We start from the raw sequence: 21,564 nt of genomic DNA, 5'->3' as shown, positions 1-21,564 counted from the left end.
CACATGACGTTGGTTATCCCTGCACCGAGAGCTGGATCTCCCAGGAATCCTTTGTTAACTTGAGATTTGATTTCAATGAAGCCACTCTCAGGAAGTAAACATAACCACTTAACCTCTCCCTACAAAGATGTTTTATCCACCACGTTGATTCCAAATCTCCACGAATCCAAATCATACTCATTTGCATTGAAACAAACAAACAAAAAAACTCTTCCTCCATCATCTATTTCACATATAATAATTCTGAGCCTCGTTCAATCCCGTTTCTCATATTGATGAGATTCAGCAAATGCTTGCTATATTCAATATTTTTTCCATTTTAATATCACCCTATCAAACCATTTCCAAATATACACCGCCTATTAAAGCATCACAAAGCAGGTCGCTCTGCAGTCTACTTGCAACAACAAAAAATTGGTGTTCCCATCAGCGAGGCGACCGGTCTTGTATTCTCGTACACTAATAAGCCAGACAGGTAGACAATGTAAAAATAGTATCTCTCTCTCCCTCTGCGCTCGCGCTATTGGGACAAATTCAAAGTTGAAGTGCAGTAAACCGTCAAACTTGTCTTCCTATTCGTGTTAAAAATCCAACATGCCATATAAATATATTTCTTGTTTCTTGACGATAAACTGAAAGGACTGACGGATATGAACCAATTGCTTGTGCCAGTGTCGAACAAAAAGGGCATTTGGATTTTATTTTGAATGGGACCATTGTGCTAATGAAAGTGTAACGGCGGCACTGCGTCCAATTTCGACACCGTCTTGCTTGTCTGAGATGTTTCCTTCATGTGCTTTCTGAATTTGATTTTTTTTTCATTGCTGCTGTTCCATGGAATGGGCTTTTAAAATAATCTATCTATAATTCCAGTTGTGTGTGTGTGTGTGTGTGTGTGTGTGTGTGTGTGTGTGTGTGTGTGTGTGTGTGTGTGTGTGTGTGTGTGTGTGTGTGTGTGTGTGTGTGTGTGTGTGTGTGTGTGTGTGTGTGTGTGAGTGTGTGACCGAGTGTGTGTGTGTGACCGAGTGTGTGTGTGTGACCGAGTGTGTGTGTGTGACCGAGTGTGTGTGTGTGACCGAGTGTGTGTGTGTGAGTGTGTGTGTGTGACCGAGTGTGTGTGTGTGACCGAGTGTGTGTGTGTGACCGACCGCTGTTTCTCGACAACTACCGGTCCGATATACTTGAAACTTGCCAGGTATATTGCTGGGGACCCGAGGATGTGCCTTTTCAAGGTTTCATATTAATCGGAGAAGTAGTTACCGAGCTATGGCGATTTCTTTACCAAACTCCGCAAGCCGTTCGCTTTGGACCAAACCATTTCATGTAAATAGAGGGGGGGGGTTCTGTGGTCGTTGCGAATGGACCAAACCATTTCATGTAAATAGAGGGGGGGGGGGGTTCTACCGTACTCGCAAGCCGTTCGTTTTGGCTTTGCGAATGAACCAAACCATTTCATGTAAATAGAGGGGGGGGGGGGGTTCTGTGGTCGTTACTGCCACGTGGTTTCAAAGTTTTTTTTTGTTGTTTGCACGCATGCTTTTTTGCACGCACGTACGGGCACGTCCTAGTGTTGATAAACGGAGGAATTTGTCTTGTTTTTAACCAATGGATATACCGTTGGGGACTAGTTATGGGATGGAATGGAATTTGACGGGCTGGGAGGGGGATATTTAACAACGACAACAACAATCCCTTCGCAAACACATGCATAAATGCAAGTTTGGATGATGTAAGCGGAATTGTAAGACTTGATTATACCTACTTAGCTTTATGATTACTAGTGAGGTACCCATGCTATGCACGGGTGGGAGGCCAGAGCAGAAGCAAACAGACAATGCAGAAACGGCGAATGTTGAAAGCATGAAACCAATAAATTCCACATTCCTGTAGCACCTTCAGTCACACGGCAGACATGGACATCAAGTTAATGAAGGACTTCCATGAAAAACGTATCCGTTCGCAAACAAACAGGTACGTTTGTTCCATACCCAGTCAATGGCGAATCTGCATATGGTGATCCACGAATTCACGTTTAGAAAGTAGAAACCGTCACGGCATTCCGTCATTCACTTGAATTCGATATCTCTTTTCATTCCAAAGCCTCGTGTTGGCTTAGCGGTTAGGGTGCCGGCTTGGGATCCTCGGATCCTGGGTTCGAATCCCGGTCGATCGCTGAAAAAAACGATCATTCATTCCAAACAACATAACTCCAATCACAAATTAAATAGCATTAATATAAAAAATAAACTTTTTACAACATTCGTGACATAAACAAATATTTAAATCCTGATGTGAAGTTACGTACGGTTGGGTGAATACAATAGTAATTAGTCGTGCTTCAAGTCATTGTATTGAGTGAATACAATAGTAATTGTATTCACTCGATTCCAAGCATCAATTGATACTTTAACAAAATACTGTTTTAAATGACGGTTGTATTGGGATATTATCAAACCAGCTCATTGCCGTAATCTGTCCACTTCCGCATTCACGGCAGGTTTGTAATTCATCAGGATTTTCCTCAATTCCGCAATGAAATATTCATGAAGAACCGGGGAAGCCGTTTTTAATTTTCATGTCGTGTTCTTTTTGTGAATTATCGTAGGATTTTACTGCAGGGGTTCCAGGAAATCGTTGCGATCGGTGCAGCCGTTTTTGCGGTACCCGGGACAATAACGTTAGGCGGGAGTCCAAACCTAAAAATGCTGGAGACCAAAGCTCAAATTGGAAAAACAATGTTGCCTATTTTACTCCAGGGGGTCACAGGATTACCCACCCAAAATATCGTTGCGATCGGTTCAGCCGTTTTTGCGGTACCTGGGAACGGACAGACAGACGGACGGACAGACAGACATTTGGTGAATTATAGTAAGATGCGAGAAGTGGTGAGAGGATTATTGGAAAGCAGATAATAAGCTCTATTTATTTTGTGTTTAGGTTACCATATTTTTCGGCGTAAAAGTCAAATTGGCTAATTTCCCCTTTTTCTTTCCTTCATTTATAGATGAGTGGATTTTGAAGCGACATCAACTACGGTAGTTAGTAAAACTGAGTCAGGACGATAGAGGTAAACCGTTCCTCCCTGACGCCCTGCAACACCATTGCTGCCAACATACGACTTTTCGGATAAATTAGGAATGTAAAGTTTTTCATGTTTTGCATACAGAATCGAGGCTCGTGTAAGAGCTAACATTTATTTCACAAACAAATCAACCAGACAAACAAAATATATAAAAAGGGGGAGCGGAAGACAAGACGGGGAGAGAAGGGGAAGCACACAAACACAACATTTGAGAGCAGGGAGATGTGTGGGAGGCAGAGGGCTTGGGGGGAGGAGGCGTGGGAAAGTGGGTGTGGGGGGGTGGGAGAAGAATAAACACAAGGAGTTCCAGGACAGAAGTTGGTATTTCAAAAAAGTGGATTTGGGGTGAAATTAGCAGGGGTAGTAAAGATCAAGGTTTTGGATGGGGGAAGATAAGAGATGGTGGTGAACAGATGTTTTAAAGACCTGGAGGGTGGAGTGGGATTGAAGAGACTGAGGGAGTTTGTTCCAGAGGTGGGAGAAAAGAGGAGTGAAGGTGAGCAGAGAGTCTTGATTTTGGCAGTTTAACCATAAGAGGGTTGCAGGCAGATCTTGTGCGACCTGTAAGAATATTTGGGGGACAGAGCCCAGAGAGAGCTGGGGGGGGGGGGGGGGGGCAAGGCCAGAGAGGAGCCGGTAGAAGACGGAAAGACCACCAAACCTGCCTGCGGTGAGTGAGTGAAAGGCCATTGGAGTTGGCCTGCCTGCGGTGAGTGAGTGAAAGGCCATTGGAGTTGGCCTGCCTGCGGTGAGTGAGTGAAAGGCCCTTGGAGTTAGCTTCATCGTGGGAGATTCCAATGATTCTGAACGCTTTGGTTTCAACAGCGTGAAGACGAGCTAGGTGTGAGGCAGGAGCACCAGCCCAGACGGGAGAGCAGTATTCTATTGAGCTGCGGATGAAAGCCTTGTATGTGGTGAGGAGCTCAGGTGTGCCAAGGAAGGATTTCGCACGACGGAGGATGCCCAGTCGGCGACTGGCTTTGGAGGCCAGATTTGAAATGTGGTTTTCCCAGGAAAGATCATGGCAGATAGTGAGACCCAAAAGCTTGAGTGACAGAACTTCTTGGAGAGGATTATTCAGAAAGTGGATGGGAGGGTTGTCCAGTCGGTCTTTTCGGAGAGACATCGTAAGAGTGTGAGATTTGTCAGGATTGAAAGACATGTTCCACTTGTTTGCCCAGTCTGTGATTTTGTCCAGGTCTGCAGAGAGTGAGGAGGCTGCAGACTGCCGATCTGAGGGATGAGGAATGGAGCGACAGAGAGTAGAGTCATCAGCAAAGAGATAGAGAGGATTTTCAAGAGAGTCAGAGAGATCATTGATGAAGACCAGAAAAAGCACAGTGCCCAGAACACTGCCTTGGGGAACTCCAGCCTGAACAGGAAGAGGAGATGAGAGAAACCCGTTCAGGGCCACACGTTGACTACAACTAGAGAGGAAGTCCGCCAGCCATGCGTGGAGATTTCCATGGATACCAAAGGAGGAGAGTTTGGTGAGCAGAGCGGGGTGCCAGACCGCATCGAAGGCACGTGATATGTCAAGGGAGACAGCTCTGATTTCCTGTTTGGCATTGAGGACCTCCATCCATTGTTGAGAAAGCAGAAGCAGCATGTCCAGAGTAGAGTAACCAGGTCTGGTGACCAGGTCAAATTGATGATCAGAGATCAAGCCATTTGAGAAGAGGAAAGATTTCATATCCAAAGCAATGATGGATTCCATGACTTTGCTGATAATTGGGAGAAGGCTGATTGGCCTGTAGCTGCTAGGATCTGTTTTTGCTCCTTTTTTGTGCAAAGCGGTGATGTTGGCTGATTTCCAAGCAGATGGCAGATGACTTTGAGAAAAACAGAGGGTGAAGAGAACAGAGAGAGAGAGGGAGTGAAAGAGCGGAAGAACAGGATTTTAGGACCCGTGGGCTGATGCCGTCAGGTCCAGTTGCAGAATCAGAGTCTAGGGTTGATGAGACTTTTCCACCTTGTCAGGAGGAAAGGACACAGAGTCCAGGAGCAGCTGGGTACGACTGGGTACGGTGGGTACAGAGAGGGATGGGTTTGGGACACAAGATTTTGAGGCAAACACAGAGTTGAGGTATTCAGCTTTTTCACGTGCTGGGTCAGCCATGTAGCTGTTTGAGGTGAGGGAGGGGATGGAGGGGGAACAAACACCAGAAACAGATTTGACCAGACGCCACCAGGATTTGGAAGAGGGAGACAGATAAGAGAGTTCGGTCTTGAGAACGGAGAGATATTGTTTCCTGGCTCTCCTGAGGGTGGACACACACTTGTTTCGGGCTTTGTGAAAGGAAATGAGATGTCCTTCCGTTGGATTTGCTTTCCAGGAGACAAAAGCAAGTTGTTTCTCGGTAACAGCCTCACCACAAGAATCCGTGTACCATGGACGGGAGGAAGGGTATGACAACTGAAGACGAGATGGGATAAATCTGTGCATGAGAGAGAGCAATTTACTTTGGAAGAATTCCCAGGATGAGTTGATTTCAGAGGCGGTAGAGATGGGAGACCAGTCCAGATGATTGATGGCTGCTTGAAGACAGTGCCAGTTGGCCTGAGTGAAATGCCAGACTCGTCGACGCTGAGGAGGTGTTTGTTATCGTCATCGTGTTAGGATGGATACATATGATTGGGATTAAATAGCAATTGGTGAATGCATGCTTGTTATAGATTGGACAAGCGTTACGCCTCGGTCCCCCGTCGGTGAAGTGATGCGAGTTGACAAGGTGTAAGACGCAAGGCAGCCATCTTGGATTTTGACGTGCCAACCCAATTTTCAATAGCGTTCTTCCTTATGCCGAGATACACACACATGCCAAATTAGAAGTTGGTACCTCGCTTATTTTTAAGATATTCCGCTCACAATGTTCAGACATACATGGCGGCGGCCATCTTGGATTTTGACTTGCCGACCCAATATTTAATAGCGTTCTTCCTTTCGCGTAGATACACCCACACACCAGATTAGAAGTTAATAGTTCGTTTATTTTTCAAGATATTTCGCTCACAAGGTGCAGACATATATATGGTGGTGGCCATCTTGGATTTTGACATGGCGCCCCAATTTTCAATAGCGTTCTTCCTTATGCCGAGATACACCCACACACCAAATTAGAAGTTGGTACCTTGCTTATTAGGCCCCTACCGGTGTACACCGGAGGGGACTATAGGTTTGCACTCCGTCCCTACGTCCGTCAGTCCGTCACGCAAAGAACAGTTTTCCGGACTTTTTTTCTAAACGCTTACTGCCAATGATTTCAAACTTGGCACATGGTTTCCTCATGATAAGTTACAGGTCAAGTTCGAACTTCACGACGTTTTTTGACAAAGTTATGGCACTTTGAACTTTTGGAATTCTGATAATTCTGATGATCCTTAACTCAGTGCCATTTTAAGTTTTAATTTCCTTTAAAAAAACATTTTCTCTGCAACAATAGGACCGATTGAGATCAAATTTTCACCATAGGAGGGACTCGGTCTGTAGAATATTTTAATGGTAGTTATGACGTCACAGGTCTCATGGTTCGGCCGCCATATTGTTTGTCGTGAAAACACGAAAATCCCTTTTTCTCTGCAACGGCTGAACAGATCGAGGCCTAACTTTGCAGCCAGAATTGCATACCCATGACGAACAAAAAAGTCAGTGAGCATGACGTCATGCGTCACATGGTTTCAGAGTTATGACGTTTTTAAGCATGAACCTTTAAAACCGAGCTCCTCCCTCATTTTTGATCCAATCGAGGGGAAACTTCACAGATCTGTTCAGCATGTCAGTCTACTATAATTTCCTTTTGGAATTTGCGATCGGGCACGTGGTTTGGCAGATATCGTTAATTAAACGAAAGTATAAAAAAAAAAAGGGATATATCTTGTTTATTCTAGAGTTCTCCTCAAGCCGCACGGGGCGCCCTCAGCCTCGTCTCGCGAACGTCAACAGCGCGACAGCGCCTGCTTTCGGGAAGGGCGGAGCCAAGCCGAGCAACATTTATATATACACATCGATCATTGATCTGAACCGGAAAATATAATAAATTACTGATATTTAACGACTTGAAAGGTTCTTTTTCAACAACTTATTTATGGTGCTTCTGCTGACCTGTCCACAAGGTGTATAAATCGAAGTCCCGAGTGCGAATCACAGGTGAGCCCGTCCTGAGGTAATTAGCGATTGGGAACGATTCAGAATCTGTGGGTGAATAACCCTTGGTAATTTCCCCAACAGTTTTCCGGACGACTGCCGGTAGGGGACATGTATTGCAGCGCAATACTCAGAATGCTTGTTTTTCAAGATATTCCACTCACAAGGTTCAGACATTTATGGCGTCAGACATACATGGTGGCGGCCATCTTGGATTTTGACGTGGGTTGCACCCACACACCAAATTAGAATTCGGCCTTTCGCTTACGGACGGAGGGGAAAACCATCGTCCCCCTTTCGCTCCGCGGTGCGACGGGGGACAATAACTACCTCTGCCAGGGAAGGTGGACATACGTTGTTTTCACCCCTGTCTGTTTATTTGTCTGTGTCTGTGAACAGGATATCTTAAAAAGTTGTCGACAGATTCGGACGAAATTTGGCGGTGTGGTTGGGTGTGACGAGGTCGAGGGTGTGACCGCTGACACTTTAGTAAACAAACGTTTATCCCCATGGTTCATCTATGATGTACTTGGTTTTGCATCGACCGATAAAGTGTGAGGAGACTCGGTCCCGACATGAATGCTAGCAGTTCTAAAACACGTTTCTAGTTTAAATTGACATTTGTAATCTTATTTGTGAAAATCGAAGATTTTTCAAGTATATTGGTTGGTCTTTGTGTTATTCTCTGTGTCTGTCTTGTCTGTCTGTGTCAGTCACCTGCAGGTCACAATTTTCAACCGATCTTCATGAAACTTCACCAAATTGTTGAGTTGGTCATAAGCAAGAAGCCTATTGTTTTTGGGGTCAAAAGGTCAATAGGTCAACACAGACCAAAGGTCAACAACTTTGTCATGTTTCTAAAATCCTCAATTTTCATCCGATTGACGTGAAATTTGGAAAGGATTTGCCTATCTGGTCACTGAATTCAGCCCCCAACTATTTTTGAGGTCAGCATAAGCCAAAAGGTCAACATAGGCCAGATTTCTAACATCCTCAATTTTCACCCGATTAACTTGAAATTTGGAGAGGATTTGCCTATCTGGTCACTGAATTTAACCACCAATTATTTTTGAGGTCATCATCGGCCAACAACTTATTTTAGGGATTTCGCAAGTATCGTGCTATGCACGACATATTTCTTGTTTGTACCTTGGCTGCGGAGAGCATTGTCTAGTCTTGTAGTTTCTATTTATAAGCTAAAAACTTTAAAGTGGGAAAATGGAATATTTCTAACCAAAAGTTGCATTTGCAAGCCTTTTTTCACAGGGGAATTTACATTAATGTGTACAGTATGTACAAGCCCCATGAGCAGATTTATCTCAGTCTTGGCTTGCATGAAGTGCAAATGATAAATTGCTGCCACTCATCTCTCGGATATTTCACTTCGTCAGTAATGCAACTAATTGGTGTGATGAGATAAATGGTAACAAATTGAATTTCCTGTGCATTTGGTGTTATTAGTCGCCCTCAAAGACTAAACATTTGTTTTTCTTGAGAGTGCAGCATTCCGTGGTTGCTAATTGTCGTAATTTGAATTTTAAATGTGCATGTTGTTTGCCTGTGGTGACATGCGTTTGATTTGGATACTCCAAGGGATATTGGCACACATCCTGTCTGCTTTGCAAGCATATTTTTGAAATATGTTTGGAGGAAAGAGTTAATTTTGATGAAAATGTTTGTTCACTGTTGGGCTGTGCGACAGAGCAGCAATGAGTGAGACAGTTCGCAACGGCAGCACCGCAGCTATGGACGAGGAACCAATGGACATATCCGCGGCGGCTGTTCACTCCGAGCATTTCCAGACGCTCTTGGATTCTGGGATTTCGACTAAGATTGCCGAGAAACTCGACGAGATCTACTTGGCCGGTTAGTCCGCTCTCTGCCACAACTGTATTTGCACTTTGGATGTTTTTGCTAACTCTGAGTGTCTTTGATGTTCTGCTGCGGCTTGACTGACTTTCGGCGCAGGGTTGGTGACACATGGGGATCTTGATGGTCGTGCCCTAGAAGCTTTACGAGAGTTCAATGAAGATGGAGCTCATGCCGTGCTACAACAGTTCAAGGAGAGCGATTTGTCCCACGTGCAGGTGAAAGCTTGATGATAGTTCTTGCCGTGTGTCGTCGGGTATGTGTATGCTGACCTGTACCCAGCTGTCTTTTTGTTTTTGTTTTGTTTTTGTCTTTTTTTGTAGGTTGTCTTTTGAATGGCCTGTTTTTTGTTTTTGTTTGTTTTTTTTCATCCCCGCCACAGAATAAGAGCGCTTTCCTTTGTGGGGTTATGAAGACCTACCGGCAGAGAGAAAAGCAGGGCGGCAAGGCTCCAGAAACTTGCAAAGGCCCAGATGAAGTGAAGATAAAGGTACGTGGGCACTAAGTTATTAATTCGTACCCAAACTGTCCCGTTATTTGTCTGTTGGATGGTGCTTTTTCTGCCGCCCTGCTGCATCGTTTCCTACATCCATTCAGGAGTTGCTTGACCGGACGGGCTACACCTTGGATGTGACCACAGGACAGAGGAAGTATGGTGGGCCACCCCCTGATTCGGTGTATTCCGGTCCACAACCAGGCATGGGAACAGAGGTTTGTGATTAAACTGCTGAGATGCAACTTTGTTCTGCACAATCCTGGGAAAGTCCGAGCAAATACCTGAAACGATAATCCTGCGTCATCATTAACAAATAATAAATATTCGACTTAAATTGGGGTTTTTTGGGCACGCGTCTTCAATTCCGAGGCGTTTTCCATATAATCATTGGGCCTTAATGTCTAAGCGTAATACAGGTTGCCACGGTTACAACACGCTCGGCCATCTGTTGCATCGATGGCTTCCCTTGACGTGTGTTGTGCTTTCTATGCAAAACCCATCCATTGTGTTCCTGCAGGTATTTGTGGGGAAGATTCCACGTGATCTATTTGAGGACACCCTTGTGCCGCTGTTTGAGAAGGCGGGTCCCATTTGGGACCTGAGGCTTATGATGGATCCGCTCACAGGGCTCAACCGAGGATACGCCTTCCTTACGTACTGCAACAAGGATGCTGCACTCGAGGCTGTTAAACTGGTACGTTTTGCACTTTTAATTTTTTAAAATTTTTATTAACTCAACTGGACAGTTCATCACATACTGAACCCTCCGGTGTCCGTCGTCGTCGTCTGTTAACTTTTCGACGTTAACACTCCAGCGTCCACAAATATTAACAGATTTTGATCAAACTTAGAATGTTTAACCCTTACCACACAAGGTACGTTGCTATTGCATTCCAACCCGATCCGTCACAAAATGGCCGCCATAGGCCGCCATATTGTTTTCAGCTCCGAAACGACGTTAAGACTTTAACGTCCACAAATATTTATGGCTTTTGATCAAACTTGGTGTGTGAGACTCTTACCACACAAGGTAGGTTGCTATCGCATGTCAACCCGATCTGTCATAAAATGGCCGCCATAGGCCGGCATATTTTTTCAGCTCCGAAACGACATAACAATCCAGCGTCCACATATATTGACGAATTTTCATCAAACTTGGCATGTGAGACCCGACCTACTTTAAAGTTGTCCAGTCAGTTCAGTTGAGTTCTGCTTTCCTGGAAGCTCTAGTTTTTGCCGATTTCCTCAACTTGGCTTTGCAATCTGCCAATTCTAGAACAGGCTTGGCGTAAACGATTCCTTGCCACTTGAGAATGGGCTTTGGCTTGTTCGAAACTGGCATGGAACTGGCATGGAATATTTTGCAGTTTACGCACTTCGTTTGCAACAGTGCTATGGTTAGCTCATGTGAGTGATTGGTTACAACTGCTTTATGCAGGGGTGACATGGGCATTGAGTGTTTATGAATGGCTGAGCTTTGTTTTTATTGTCCAAGTGAACAAAAAAGAAAAAAGACTCGTGTTGTTTGTTTGCACTTGCGCCTGTTTTGGAGACTCCGACCCACTCTCCAACCTTTCTTTACCCTCCCAATTGCTGGTGACCTCATAACACCATGACTGTTGTTTGCTTGATGAATATTTATGAATATTTAGCATTTCCTCAAAGTGGAAAGATGACGTGCCTTTGTTTGAAGCAGGGTTGTTTGGTGCAAAAACAGGTTAACCTTATTTTACTGCACATTGTGCATCTGTGCCACAGTGTGACAGCTATGAGATCAGGTCGGGAAAACATCTCGGTGTTTGCCTCTCGGTGGCGAATAACCGCCTCTTTGTTGGCTCCATCCCAAAGAGCAAAACCAAGGATCAGATAATGGAAGAATTCCAGAAGATTACAGGTGCCGTGCTTAAGAATTGGTTGCCTTGGTTAACGGGGTTACTCAACCCGTTCACCCGAAAACGATGAATTGGATTGTCTTGCGGGACTGTAGCTTTGCATACATTTTCTGTGGGGTTTTGTATGGGGCTAGAGGATTGTGGCGAACTGCTCTGATCTGTTTTGTGTGCGCACGCTGCAGAGGGCCTTACCGACGTGATTCTGTACCAGCAAGTGGAGGACAAGCGTAAGAATCGTGGCTTTTGTTTCCTCGAGTTTGAGGACCATAAGACTGCTGCACAGGCAAGGCGCCGTCTGATGAGTGGCAAGATAAAGGTGTTTGGAAATCCTGTCTCTGTCGAGTGGGCAGACCCCATTGAGGAACCCGACCCTGAGGTTATGTCGAAGGTGGGTTTTTCTGCATGTGGTTCGACTTGCCTTTGGGAGCTCACACTGACCTGGTGTTGTATTGATTGGTAAATGGAATTACTTTCTTATTAAAAATAATTATTTACCTTTCCGTCTTTATCTCCACCGATTAAATCGCCATAGGCGTTATGTTTTCGGATTGTTTGACAGCTGTCCGTCCGTCCTCCGTCTGTGATAGGTTTTCATTCTCGCAGCAACTTAAAAATGGGCTCCAAGTCAAACGTGGCACAAGTATGTATAATTATGCAAAGATAGCCTGATTAGATTATGGGGTCAAGAGGTCGGTGGTCCCATTAGGTAAAGATTCTGCTGCCGCGCTAACTTGTCAACCAGCGATGGGATTTTGACCAAATTTGGTACAAGTATATGTTGTGATGTAAAGTGAACTGAATGGATTCAAGTTCATCTTTGCTTTTTTTTTTTTCCCCAATATTGTGGACATGTTGGGGTGATTGATTCATTTTTGGTGAATATTCAGATCCAGATCCTAAAATATTTTGTGATTCTTCACCATTGAGAGATGAGGCCAGAATGATATGTAGCATGATGTCTCGTAAAGTTTTGGACGGATTTGGACGAAACTAGGTGGATGATTTCGTTCGGCACCAACAACAAGCTGATTTAGATTTTTGGTTCAGGTCTGGATACAAATCCGCCTCATCAGTGGGATACAAAACGTAAACTGCGGAGCTATGCGCTCTACCGGGTGCTCTCCCATTACTTTTTGACAGATTGATCAGGCTTGTTCACAAATTGCTTGGAAGATGGACATTTGAGACCTTGGTGTACTTTTCCATTAAATTTGAAGGACATTTTATGTATAACTTGGAAGAGTACGCATCCAAAGTGATGGGAAAAGCTAGAATAGATCCCCCACTCTTCTCTCCCTCTCCCACACCCTCTCCCTCCCCTCTCTCTCTCCTCTCTCTCCCACACTCCCCTCTCTCTCTCCCCCACTCTCCCCTCTCCCTCCCCCACTCTCCCCTCTCTCTCCCTCACTCTCCCCTCTCTCTCCCCCACTTCCCTATCTCTCTCCCCCACTCTCTCTCTCTCTCTCTCTCCCCCCCCACTCTCTCTCTCTCTCCCCCCCACTCTCCTCTCTCTCTCCCCTACTCTCCTCTCTCTCTCTCCCCCACTCTCCTCTCTCTCTCTCCCCCACTCTCTCTCTCTCTCCCCCCCACTCTCCTCTCTCTCTCTCCCCCACTCTCCTCTCTCTCTCCCCTACTCTCCTCTCTCTCTCCCCTACTCTCCTCTCTCTCTCCCCTACTCTCCTCTCTCTCTCCCCCACTCTCCTCTCTCTCTCCCCCACTCCCTTCTCTCTCTCCCCCACTCCCTTCTCTCTCTCCCCCACTCCCTTCTCTCTCCCCCACTCCCTCCCATGTCTTCCCACTCCCCCCCATGTCTTCCCACTCCCTCCCATGTGTCAGCGTTTAATAAGCCTCTGTGATCATCTTGGCAGAAGCCAATCACCGTGCATCTAGCCTCACATAACCAATCAGTGTAACGGGGAATGGATGAAAGGGCAGCCATCCTCGTCTCGTGTGTGTCTGTGTCGGTGTCCGTCCATTCACGTGGGATTTTAATCTGGGATCACAGTATATAACTGTGCTCAGCTCGGAATGGTAAGTAGGCCAACTTTGATTTAATTTTGTTTGGGTTTTTTTTTTTTGTTTTTTTTTTCTATTCCAAGTTCTTTTTCATTCCAAAGTTTAAATAATTTTGTCTTTTCCAAACATTATGCATTGAGTTGTATATTTTTGTTTTGCTTTGATAAATCTTAATTGCTTGCTTCTTTGCTCTGGCAGGTAAAAGTGCTGTTTGTGCGGAATTTGGCAGCATCTGTAACGGAAGACACTCTCCAGCAAGCATTTAGTCCTTACGGGAAATTGGAACGCGTTAAGAAACTGAAGGATTATGCTTTTGTACACTTTGAGGAGCGTGAGGAAGCAGTGAAGGTCTGTTCGCTTTTTGATATTCCTTTTAAAATTATTGTGTGGGGATCCGTTCTCTTGTTGGAATACTCTGAGCTGTGGTTTTTGCCATGCAGGCTATGGATGAAATGCACGGAAAGACCCTGGATGGGGAGTCTCTGGTCATTGTCCTGGCCAAGCCACCAGATAAGAAGCGCAAGGACCGCCAGGCAGAGCGGCAGGCTCAGAGGCACTTGCCACGTGCAGGGTAAGTGATCGCCATATTTGCTGTTTTAACTTTCACTATGTACAGTACTTTGACAGGCCCGGATTGCCAAGAATATTGAACAGTGCACTTGTACAAATTTTCCACGAGTGATAGCGATGCGGTGCTGCACCACGTTTCCATCATCAAAGGAATAATTTTGTTGTGGAGTTTCTCTTTTGACGAGTTGCTTTGTTGCAATAAATGCATTTTGAGATTTGTAGTCGTGTATGATTACATACGATGCCGGTTAATACCACTATTCCTGCGCTGCACCTTTCCCTCCACCCCTCCTCCGTCCTTGCAGGTATGATGAATACTATTATCCTGCGCCTCGTGGGACTATGAGGGGAAGGAATGCGCCAGTTCGTCCTGTCTACAACTACTCCCAAGACTATTACAGCTCTTATGATGATTATTACGATGATTACTACAGCGCTTATGACTACCATGGTTACCGAGGGGGCTATGAAGACCCTTACTATGGCTACGAGGAGACGTACCGTCCTCCAAGAGGCTTGGCTCTTCGTGGGATGCCTGGTCTTCGAGGTCGTGCCAGCTCTGTAACACGGGGTGGCCGAGGTGCAGCTGCATTGGGTCCGAGCCAGAGAGCCGGCATGCGAGGGGTGCGTGGGGGCAGGGGTGCCGGCAGTCATCTTCGTGGCATTGGACTGGGCGTTGTCGGCCCCGGCGGCAGGGGGCTGAGGGGACCACGTGGGCCAAGAGGAGCCGGTAACCTTGGCGGGAAGCGCAAAGCTGATGCTTACAATCAACCCGACTCGAAAAGGCGACAGACCGGGAACCGCGGTGGCAGTGGTTGGGGCTCCCGTCCCATAGCCCAAAAACCATTGCAAGCTGGAGGCGGAGATTACGGTGCCAACTACGGTTACAGCTTTGGAGACCAAGAGTTCTACCAGGATTCCTACGGGCAGCAGTGGAAGTGAGGCAGGAGCCAGGTTGTCGTTGATATTTTTCCTTCTTCTCTCCTCCACCCCTATTCCTCTCCCTCCATTTCCTCGTCGTGACCCCATTGTCGTAGTCTTGCTCTGGGTAAGTGGAGCCTGCTAATATTGTAGTTGTGCCGTGGATATCTAATGTCATGAATTGTCCCCTGTTTTTCTTTTCCTTTTTTCTTTTGACATTTCCATTGTGGCCTTTTTTTTTTTTTTTTTTTTTAAAGTTTGGTTTAGTTTTTACAAGCCTCCTGCCCTGTCTATGTCTCCCTCTTTATGTTTTTCTTTTTAAGTTCTTCCTTTCCTTTGTTTTTATTGCTCCTTGTTGGCGTGACTCATTTCTTTGTCGTGACTCAATTTGCCGAATTCTTTCACCATTGGCTTCCTGGCAACTTTTGGACATCATCTTGTTTGTGGAAGGCAGCGCTCGCTGGCCAAGCCTTTTGGCCTCCTTTGCTTTCCTGTTTCGGCCACGAAGACGGCACCCTGTTTTGGCGGTCACAAGGAAACATTGTGCTAAAAGGCGCCAAACTGAAGCGGCTTGCAGACCCTTCGACACCTCAAACGGATCCCGACACCTTTCTACCATGTCCATAAAAACCTGGCCGGACCATAATTTCTACCATGTCCATAAAATCTTGTCCCTGTGTCGATCCCTGCCCCAAATTTGCTGTGTTTTGCGAGGGCCTGCCATTGGTGACGTAGGCTAGATAAGTCGCTGCATTATCATGATCATTTAATACCACAATACAGAGGTGGACATCTAGTTTAAAAAGGAAAAAAAATTGCCATTGGCTTGTGGATGTCCAGCAAGAACATGTTTATTGGTATATTGCTTGCTGTCATTGTGTACTGTTAAATCTGTATCAATTCAATAAATTTTTTTTTACAAATTCCAAAACAAATTTGACCAACGCTTTTCCCGGATGATGACCTGGCTCGAATTTTCTTGTTTGTTTGGGAGGCATGGAAATGTCAATTAATGCGGTTGTGCAGGTGGGGTGGGGTGGTGGAGCGGGAGGGTGGGCAGGGATGATTGTAATTGACTGATTTGATGTTCACATTCATGTGGTTTACGCACATTCCACACTTCCTTTTCCCTTGAAAGCAATTTCCTTTTGGCTTTGAACTTTGGACTGAGGGTGACTACTTTTGAAAGCAGTTTGTATTTTGGAAAGTGGCATTATTTGGGTCTGGGAGGGTGGGGTTGGGGGGAGAAAAGCATAGGCTTTGCCACTTTCCCCCATATCCATCAGCAGTGACACCTAACGATTTGTACGCACCGTTTGCAACCTTCAAAATGAAAAATTTTGAGAAACCCACAGGCCTTTGCATTACCTCTGCAAAATGATCATCACCTCAACATATCTACCTTGGCCAAAGTTTCCCTTGCTGGACCCCATTCAAGAATTTTGTTGGGGATAAATCTGAATCTTGGGCAAGGTGCGACACCTCGGCTGAACCTAGCTTCGCTTCCAATGTGGGGGTGGACATTTCTTCAAATTCTACATTTGAGCGAGCACCTGCCTTTACAAAACCCAAAACGAGGTGCATACGTGCTGAAGAATGCTGGTATGTTCACTATTCTGTTCATTTTTGATCATTGTGCGGGTCATTGAGATTTGATGCCCTATTTCGCCCCCTGCCCCAATTACCTGCCATCATCCTTTCACCAACCATTTGCCCACGTGCACCCTCCCCCTCTCCCTCCAAGTTTCCCAAAAAACTTTGAATGAGTTCATTCACATTTGGCATATTGTTTTTGCTTGTGGCGCCACAAATGGTTCGCTTGGCTTGATGGCTTTTGGCTTTGGTAATTCCTTCAGCCATGTGTAGCCTAATGTGCACTTTCATACCCTTCATTCACCCATTGTGTTATTTCCTTTTTCCTTGTACTCTCCTGTGTCCGACATTCCCCCTCCACCTCTAATTTCAATGTGCTTCATCGGCGTACCTTCTATACCTGTTTTGATTATCACACTCAAAAATTGGTGTTGCCCCATCTGTGTTGGTGTTATCTTACGAGTGAAGCTTGTCATTTATCTTGGCACTTGTATCTGAGGCTGTTCCATTGCTTGTGGCAATTTTGTGTTTCAATCTGTTCATCATTCCTTTCCCTTCATTCCTTCCGTTCCTTGTCAAGTAGGTTCCTCCATTACTCGGCTTTTGCACCCCTGCATTAACTGCGACTTCCACTTTTTGACCAGGTACACATCTTTTGTGGGAAAGGGTAGGATTTGGAGCGTGGGAGGGTTGGGGTTCATTGGTTTACCTGGTTTTAAAATGTAATCATATTGTAAACGTTGTTCATCTCTATGAAGGAAAATAAAACTACTACATTCCCCAGTCATCTCGGTTTTTGGTCGTGTGACGACGCCTGTTTTGAGGTTTTTCAATTGGATTTGTCATGTCATGTGTAACCGTGATTTGCTTTCTTTGCTTTGTTTCAGAGTTTTGAGAGAGCCGTGTACATTCGTGGTAAGTGAAAAGGTGAGTAAATGCTAAAAATGCTTTGTTTTCATAGGAAAAAAAGTTTTTGATTTGTGATTTCTTTTGAGATTTTGCCTCCCCTCTCCCCCAGCCCCACCCCTTCCCCCAAAGCGCAATATGAAAAGTGTTTCATTGCACCGAACCATTGTTTAATTTATTTATTTATTTTTGTGGTTGTCAAAAAAGGAAAGGAATAAAAGCGAAAATTGTGCATTGTTTGCTTGTTTCCAACACCACCCCATTCTTCATCTTGTTTTACACACGTCTAACAGGCCTTTCTTTTGTTTTGCTGCAAACTCGAACTTTTTTACCATTCTGGACCAACAAGTCTTTTTGTCCAACAAAGGAAAGTTGCATATAATTTTGATGATGTTGTGCAGCAGTTCAGACATTTGACACCAAGGCAGATAGTCAAACAACGGTGTTGCCGGGCTTGTTTGATACTTTAGTTGAAGTGGATAGTATTACCTGGGTGGGGATACCAATTAGCAGTTAGCAACTAATGCAAGTATTAATATTTTTAAATTCAGGCATGGACAGCCGGTTCGTGAATGACTTGGGTAAAAATAAAAAACGGCGAATGGCAAACGACGAACCAAGAAATTCCACATTCCTGTGCCACCTTCGGTCAAATGGCAGCCATTGACAGCACGTTCTCTATTTTCATTCCAAACAGGATCATTCGTCAGTCCAATGACAAATTAAGTTTTTTTTATTTTTATACAAGCTCGAGGCTCGTGAAAGAGCGAACATTAATCACACAGAAAGACAAACCGACACATAAAACATATAACATGGGGAGCGGTAGACAAGATGGGGTGAGAGGGGGAGGAACACAAACACAACATCTGAGAGCAGGGACATCGAGAGATCTGTGGGAGGGAGAGGGCTTTGGGGGGGGGGGGGAGGCATGGGAAGGGGGGAGGGGTGGGAGAGGTATAAAACATATGGACACTGCCAGGACTTCCAGGAAAGAAGTTGGAATTTCAAACAAGGTGGATCTGGGGTGAATTAGTGGGGGTAGAAAAGATCAAGGTTTTGGATGGGGAAAGATAAGAGATGGTGGTGAACAGCTGTTTTAAAGACCTGGAGGGAGGAGTGGGATTGAAGGGAGTGTGGGAGTTTGTTCCAGAGGTGGGAGAAAAGAGGAATGAAAGAGTGAAGGTGAGCAGAGAGCCGATATTTCGGCAGTTTAACCATCAGAGGGTTGCTGGCAGATCTTGTGCGACCTGTAGGAATATTTGGGGGACAAAGCACAGAGAGAGCTGGGGAGCAAGGCCGGAGAGGAGTCGGTAGAAGACAGAAAGACCACCTACCTGTCTGCGGTGAGTGAGTGAAAGGCCCTCGGAGATAGCTTCATCACGGGAGATTCCAATGATTCTGAAAGCTTTGGTTTCAACAGCGTGAAGCCGAGCTAGGTGTGAGGCAGGAGCACCGGCCCATAGGGGAGAACAGTATTCCATTGAGCTGCGGATGAAAGCCTTGTATGTGGTGAGGAGCTCAGGTGTGCCGAGGAAGGACTTCGCACGACGGAGGATGCCCAGTCGGCGACTGGCTTTGGAGGCCAGCTTGAAAATGGTTTTCCCAAGAAAGATCATGGCAGATCGTGAGACCCAAAAGCTTGAGCGACAGAACTTCTTGGAGAGGATTGTTGAGAAAGTAGATGGGAGGGTTGTCCAGTCGATCTTTTCGGAGAGACATAGTAAGAGTGTGATATTTGTCAGGATTGAAAGACATGTTCCACTTGTTTGACCAGTCTGTGATTTTGTCCAGGTCCTCAGAGAGTGAGGAGGCTGCAGACTGCCGATCTGAGGGAAGAGGAATGGAGTGGCAGAGAGTGGAGTCATCAGCAAAGAGATAGAGAGGATTTTCCAGAGAGTCGGAGAGATCATTGATAAAGACCAGAAAAAGCACAGGGCCCAGAACACTGCCTTGGGGAACTCCAGCCTGAACAGGAAGGGGAGATGAGAGAAATCCATTCAGGGCCACACGTTGTCTACGACCAGAGAGGAAGTCCGCAAGCCATGCATGGAGATTTCCATGGATACCATAGGAGGAGAGTTTGGTGAGCGGAGCTGGGAGCCAGACCGTATCGAAGGCATGTGATATGTCAAGGGAGACAGCTCTGATTTCCTGTTTGGCATTGAGGACCTCCATCCATTGTTGAGACAACAGAAGCAGCATGTCCAGAGTAGAATGACCTGGTCTGAATCCAAATTGATGATCGGAGATCAAGCCATTGGAGAAGAGGAAGGATTTGATATCCGAAGCAATGATGGATTGCATGACTTTGCTGATAATTGGGAGCAGGCTGATTGGTTTGTAGTTGCAAGGATCTGTTTTTGCACCTTTTATGTGTAAAGCGGTAATGTTTGCTGATTTCCAGGATGCTGGCAGATGACCTTGAGTAAAAGAGAGGGTGAAAAGAACAGAGAGAGGGTGAGATAGAGTGGCAGAGCAGGATTTTAGGACCCGTGGGCTGATGCCGTCTGGTCCAGTTGCAGAATCAGAGTCGAGGTTTGACAAAAACTCCTCCACCTTGTCAGGAGAGAAGGACACAGAGTCCAGGAGCAGTTGGGTTCGACTGGGTAAGGTGGGAACAGAGAGAGATGGGTTTGGGACACAAGATTTTGAGGCAAACACAGAGTTGAGGCATTCGGCTTTGTCACGTGCGGTGTCAACTGTGTAGCCATTTGAGGTAAGGGAGGGGATGGAGGGGGAACAAACACCAGAAACGGATTTGACCAGATGCCACCAGGATTTGGAGGAAGGAGACAGGTTTGAGAGTTCATTCTTGAGTGTGGAGAGATAGTGCTTCCTGGCACTCCTGAGGGTAGACACACACTTGTTCCGAGCTTGGTGGAAGGAACTGAGATTGCCTTCAGTTAGATTAGCCTTCCAAGAGGCAAAGGCAAGTTGTTTCAGGGCAACTGCCTCACCACAAGATTCAGTGTACCATGGACGGGAGGAAGGGTAAGACAACTGAAGACGAGATGGGATAAATCTGTGCATGAGAGAGAGCAGTTTGCTTTGGAAGAATTCCCAGGATGAGTTGATGTCAGAGGCAGTGGAGATGGGAGACCAGTCCAGATGATTGATGGCTGCTTGAAGACCGTGCCAGTCGACCTGAGTGAAATGCCAGACTCGGCGACGCTGAGGAGGCTCTCTGAGAATGGACAGAGAGATGTCCACTTTAACAAGCACATGATCAGAAGAACCGATTGGGGCAGAAGAAGAGCAGCAGACATTAGCAGGGAAGTTTGTCATAACCACGTCTAGAAGAGAAGATACACCATTGGCTGAGATCCGGGTCGGGAAATTGACAGATTGTGTCAATCCCAGTGAGTCACTGAAGTCCTTTGCTGAGGTGCCATGGCTGGTGAGAGATGAACCCACACCCAGCCAGCTGGCATGATGACAGTTGAAGTCGCAACATATGAGAAAGAGAGAGTTGGGATGAGTGGATAGAAGTTGGTCCATGTTGTCAGACAGTGAAATGTAAATGGAGTCATCACTATTTGGAGGACGGTACAGAACACATATGAACAAAAGGTGGGAGCGGAGAGGAAGCCATAGCCAGAGGTACTCCTGGGGGTGAGGTGGAGAGAGGGCAGTGCAAGGAGAGTGAGGAAGAGAGTTTTTGATAAAGATAGCCACCCCACCACCAGGACGAGGCTCAGGTCTATCATACCGGAGGAGGGAGTAACCAGGAAGAGATATTAAGGAATCGGAGACATCTTGAAGGAGGAAAGTTTCTGTTAAGCAGATCAAGTCTGGATTGTCAGAAGCAACCTGTATGGAGAGATCAGTCAGGTTTGAGCGAAGGCCCCGGATGTTTGAGGTCCATACCGTTAATGAAGAGAGAGGGGGAGCATCCGGTACAGGACAGGACAGGAGAGGGGAGAGGTAGGGTAAGATGAAGGATGAGAGGGGGAGGTAGGGAGAGCAGTTGATAGTGTGTCAGAGATTACAGAAGTTACAAGAAAGGGAAGGATGAGGAGAACGAAAGGTTTGATGGTGAAGGGATGAGGGACAGTGAGGGGTTGTTTGAGGG

General features: G+C 45.9%; 1 protein-coding gene and 1 long non-coding RNA gene across 4 annotated transcripts in view; both read left to right on the top strand.

The window, feature by feature from the left end:
- Positions 1-15,925, top strand: part of LOC137423551 (heterogeneous nuclear ribonucleoprotein R) — a 61,807-nt gene extending 45,882 nt beyond the window's left edge. For 2 of the 3 annotated variants that reach the window (XM_078774065.1, XM_068110830.2), the window contains 10 exons: positions 8,929-9,092; positions 9,195-9,313; positions 9,478-9,585; positions 9,693-9,806; positions 10,109-10,285; positions 11,350-11,485; positions 11,666-11,871; positions 13,698-13,847; positions 13,940-14,070; positions 14,375-15,925. In XM_078774065.1, the coding sequence (XP_078630191.1) occupies positions 8,936-9,092; positions 9,195-9,313; positions 9,478-9,585; positions 9,693-9,806; positions 10,109-10,285; positions 11,350-11,485; positions 11,666-11,871; positions 13,698-13,847; positions 13,940-14,070; positions 14,375-15,011 (1,935 nt within the window). In that variant the 5' untranslated portion in view covers positions 8,929-8,935 and the 3' untranslated portion in view covers positions 15,012-15,925. The remainder of the gene's footprint in view (positions 1-8,928; positions 9,093-9,194; positions 9,314-9,477; positions 9,586-9,692; positions 9,807-10,108; positions 10,286-11,349; positions 11,486-11,665; positions 11,872-13,697; positions 13,848-13,939; positions 14,071-14,374) is intronic. The other variant, XM_068110831.2, reaches the window with a different exon arrangement.
- Positions 15,926-16,046: 121 nt separating this feature from the next.
- LOC144891308 (uncharacterized) lies at positions 16,047-17,721 on the top strand. The gene is made up of 2 exons (XR_013622830.1): positions 16,047-17,227; positions 17,471-17,721. It is a non-coding gene; the product is annotated as an uncharacterized LOC144891308 (long non-coding RNA).
- The last annotated feature ends 3,843 nt before the right edge of the window (positions 17,722-21,564 follow it).

This window comes from Myxine glutinosa, chromosome 3 (genome assembly GCF_964187855.1).
Source record: "Myxine glutinosa chromosome 3, kmMyxGlut1.1, whole genome shotgun sequence".
In the NCBI taxonomy this organism is placed as follows: domain Eukaryota; kingdom Metazoa; phylum Chordata; class Myxini; order Myxiniformes; family Myxinidae; genus Myxine; species Myxine glutinosa.
The sequence above is the reverse complement of the archived record's forward strand: the minus strand, read 5'-3'. Positions and strand labels throughout refer to the sequence as shown.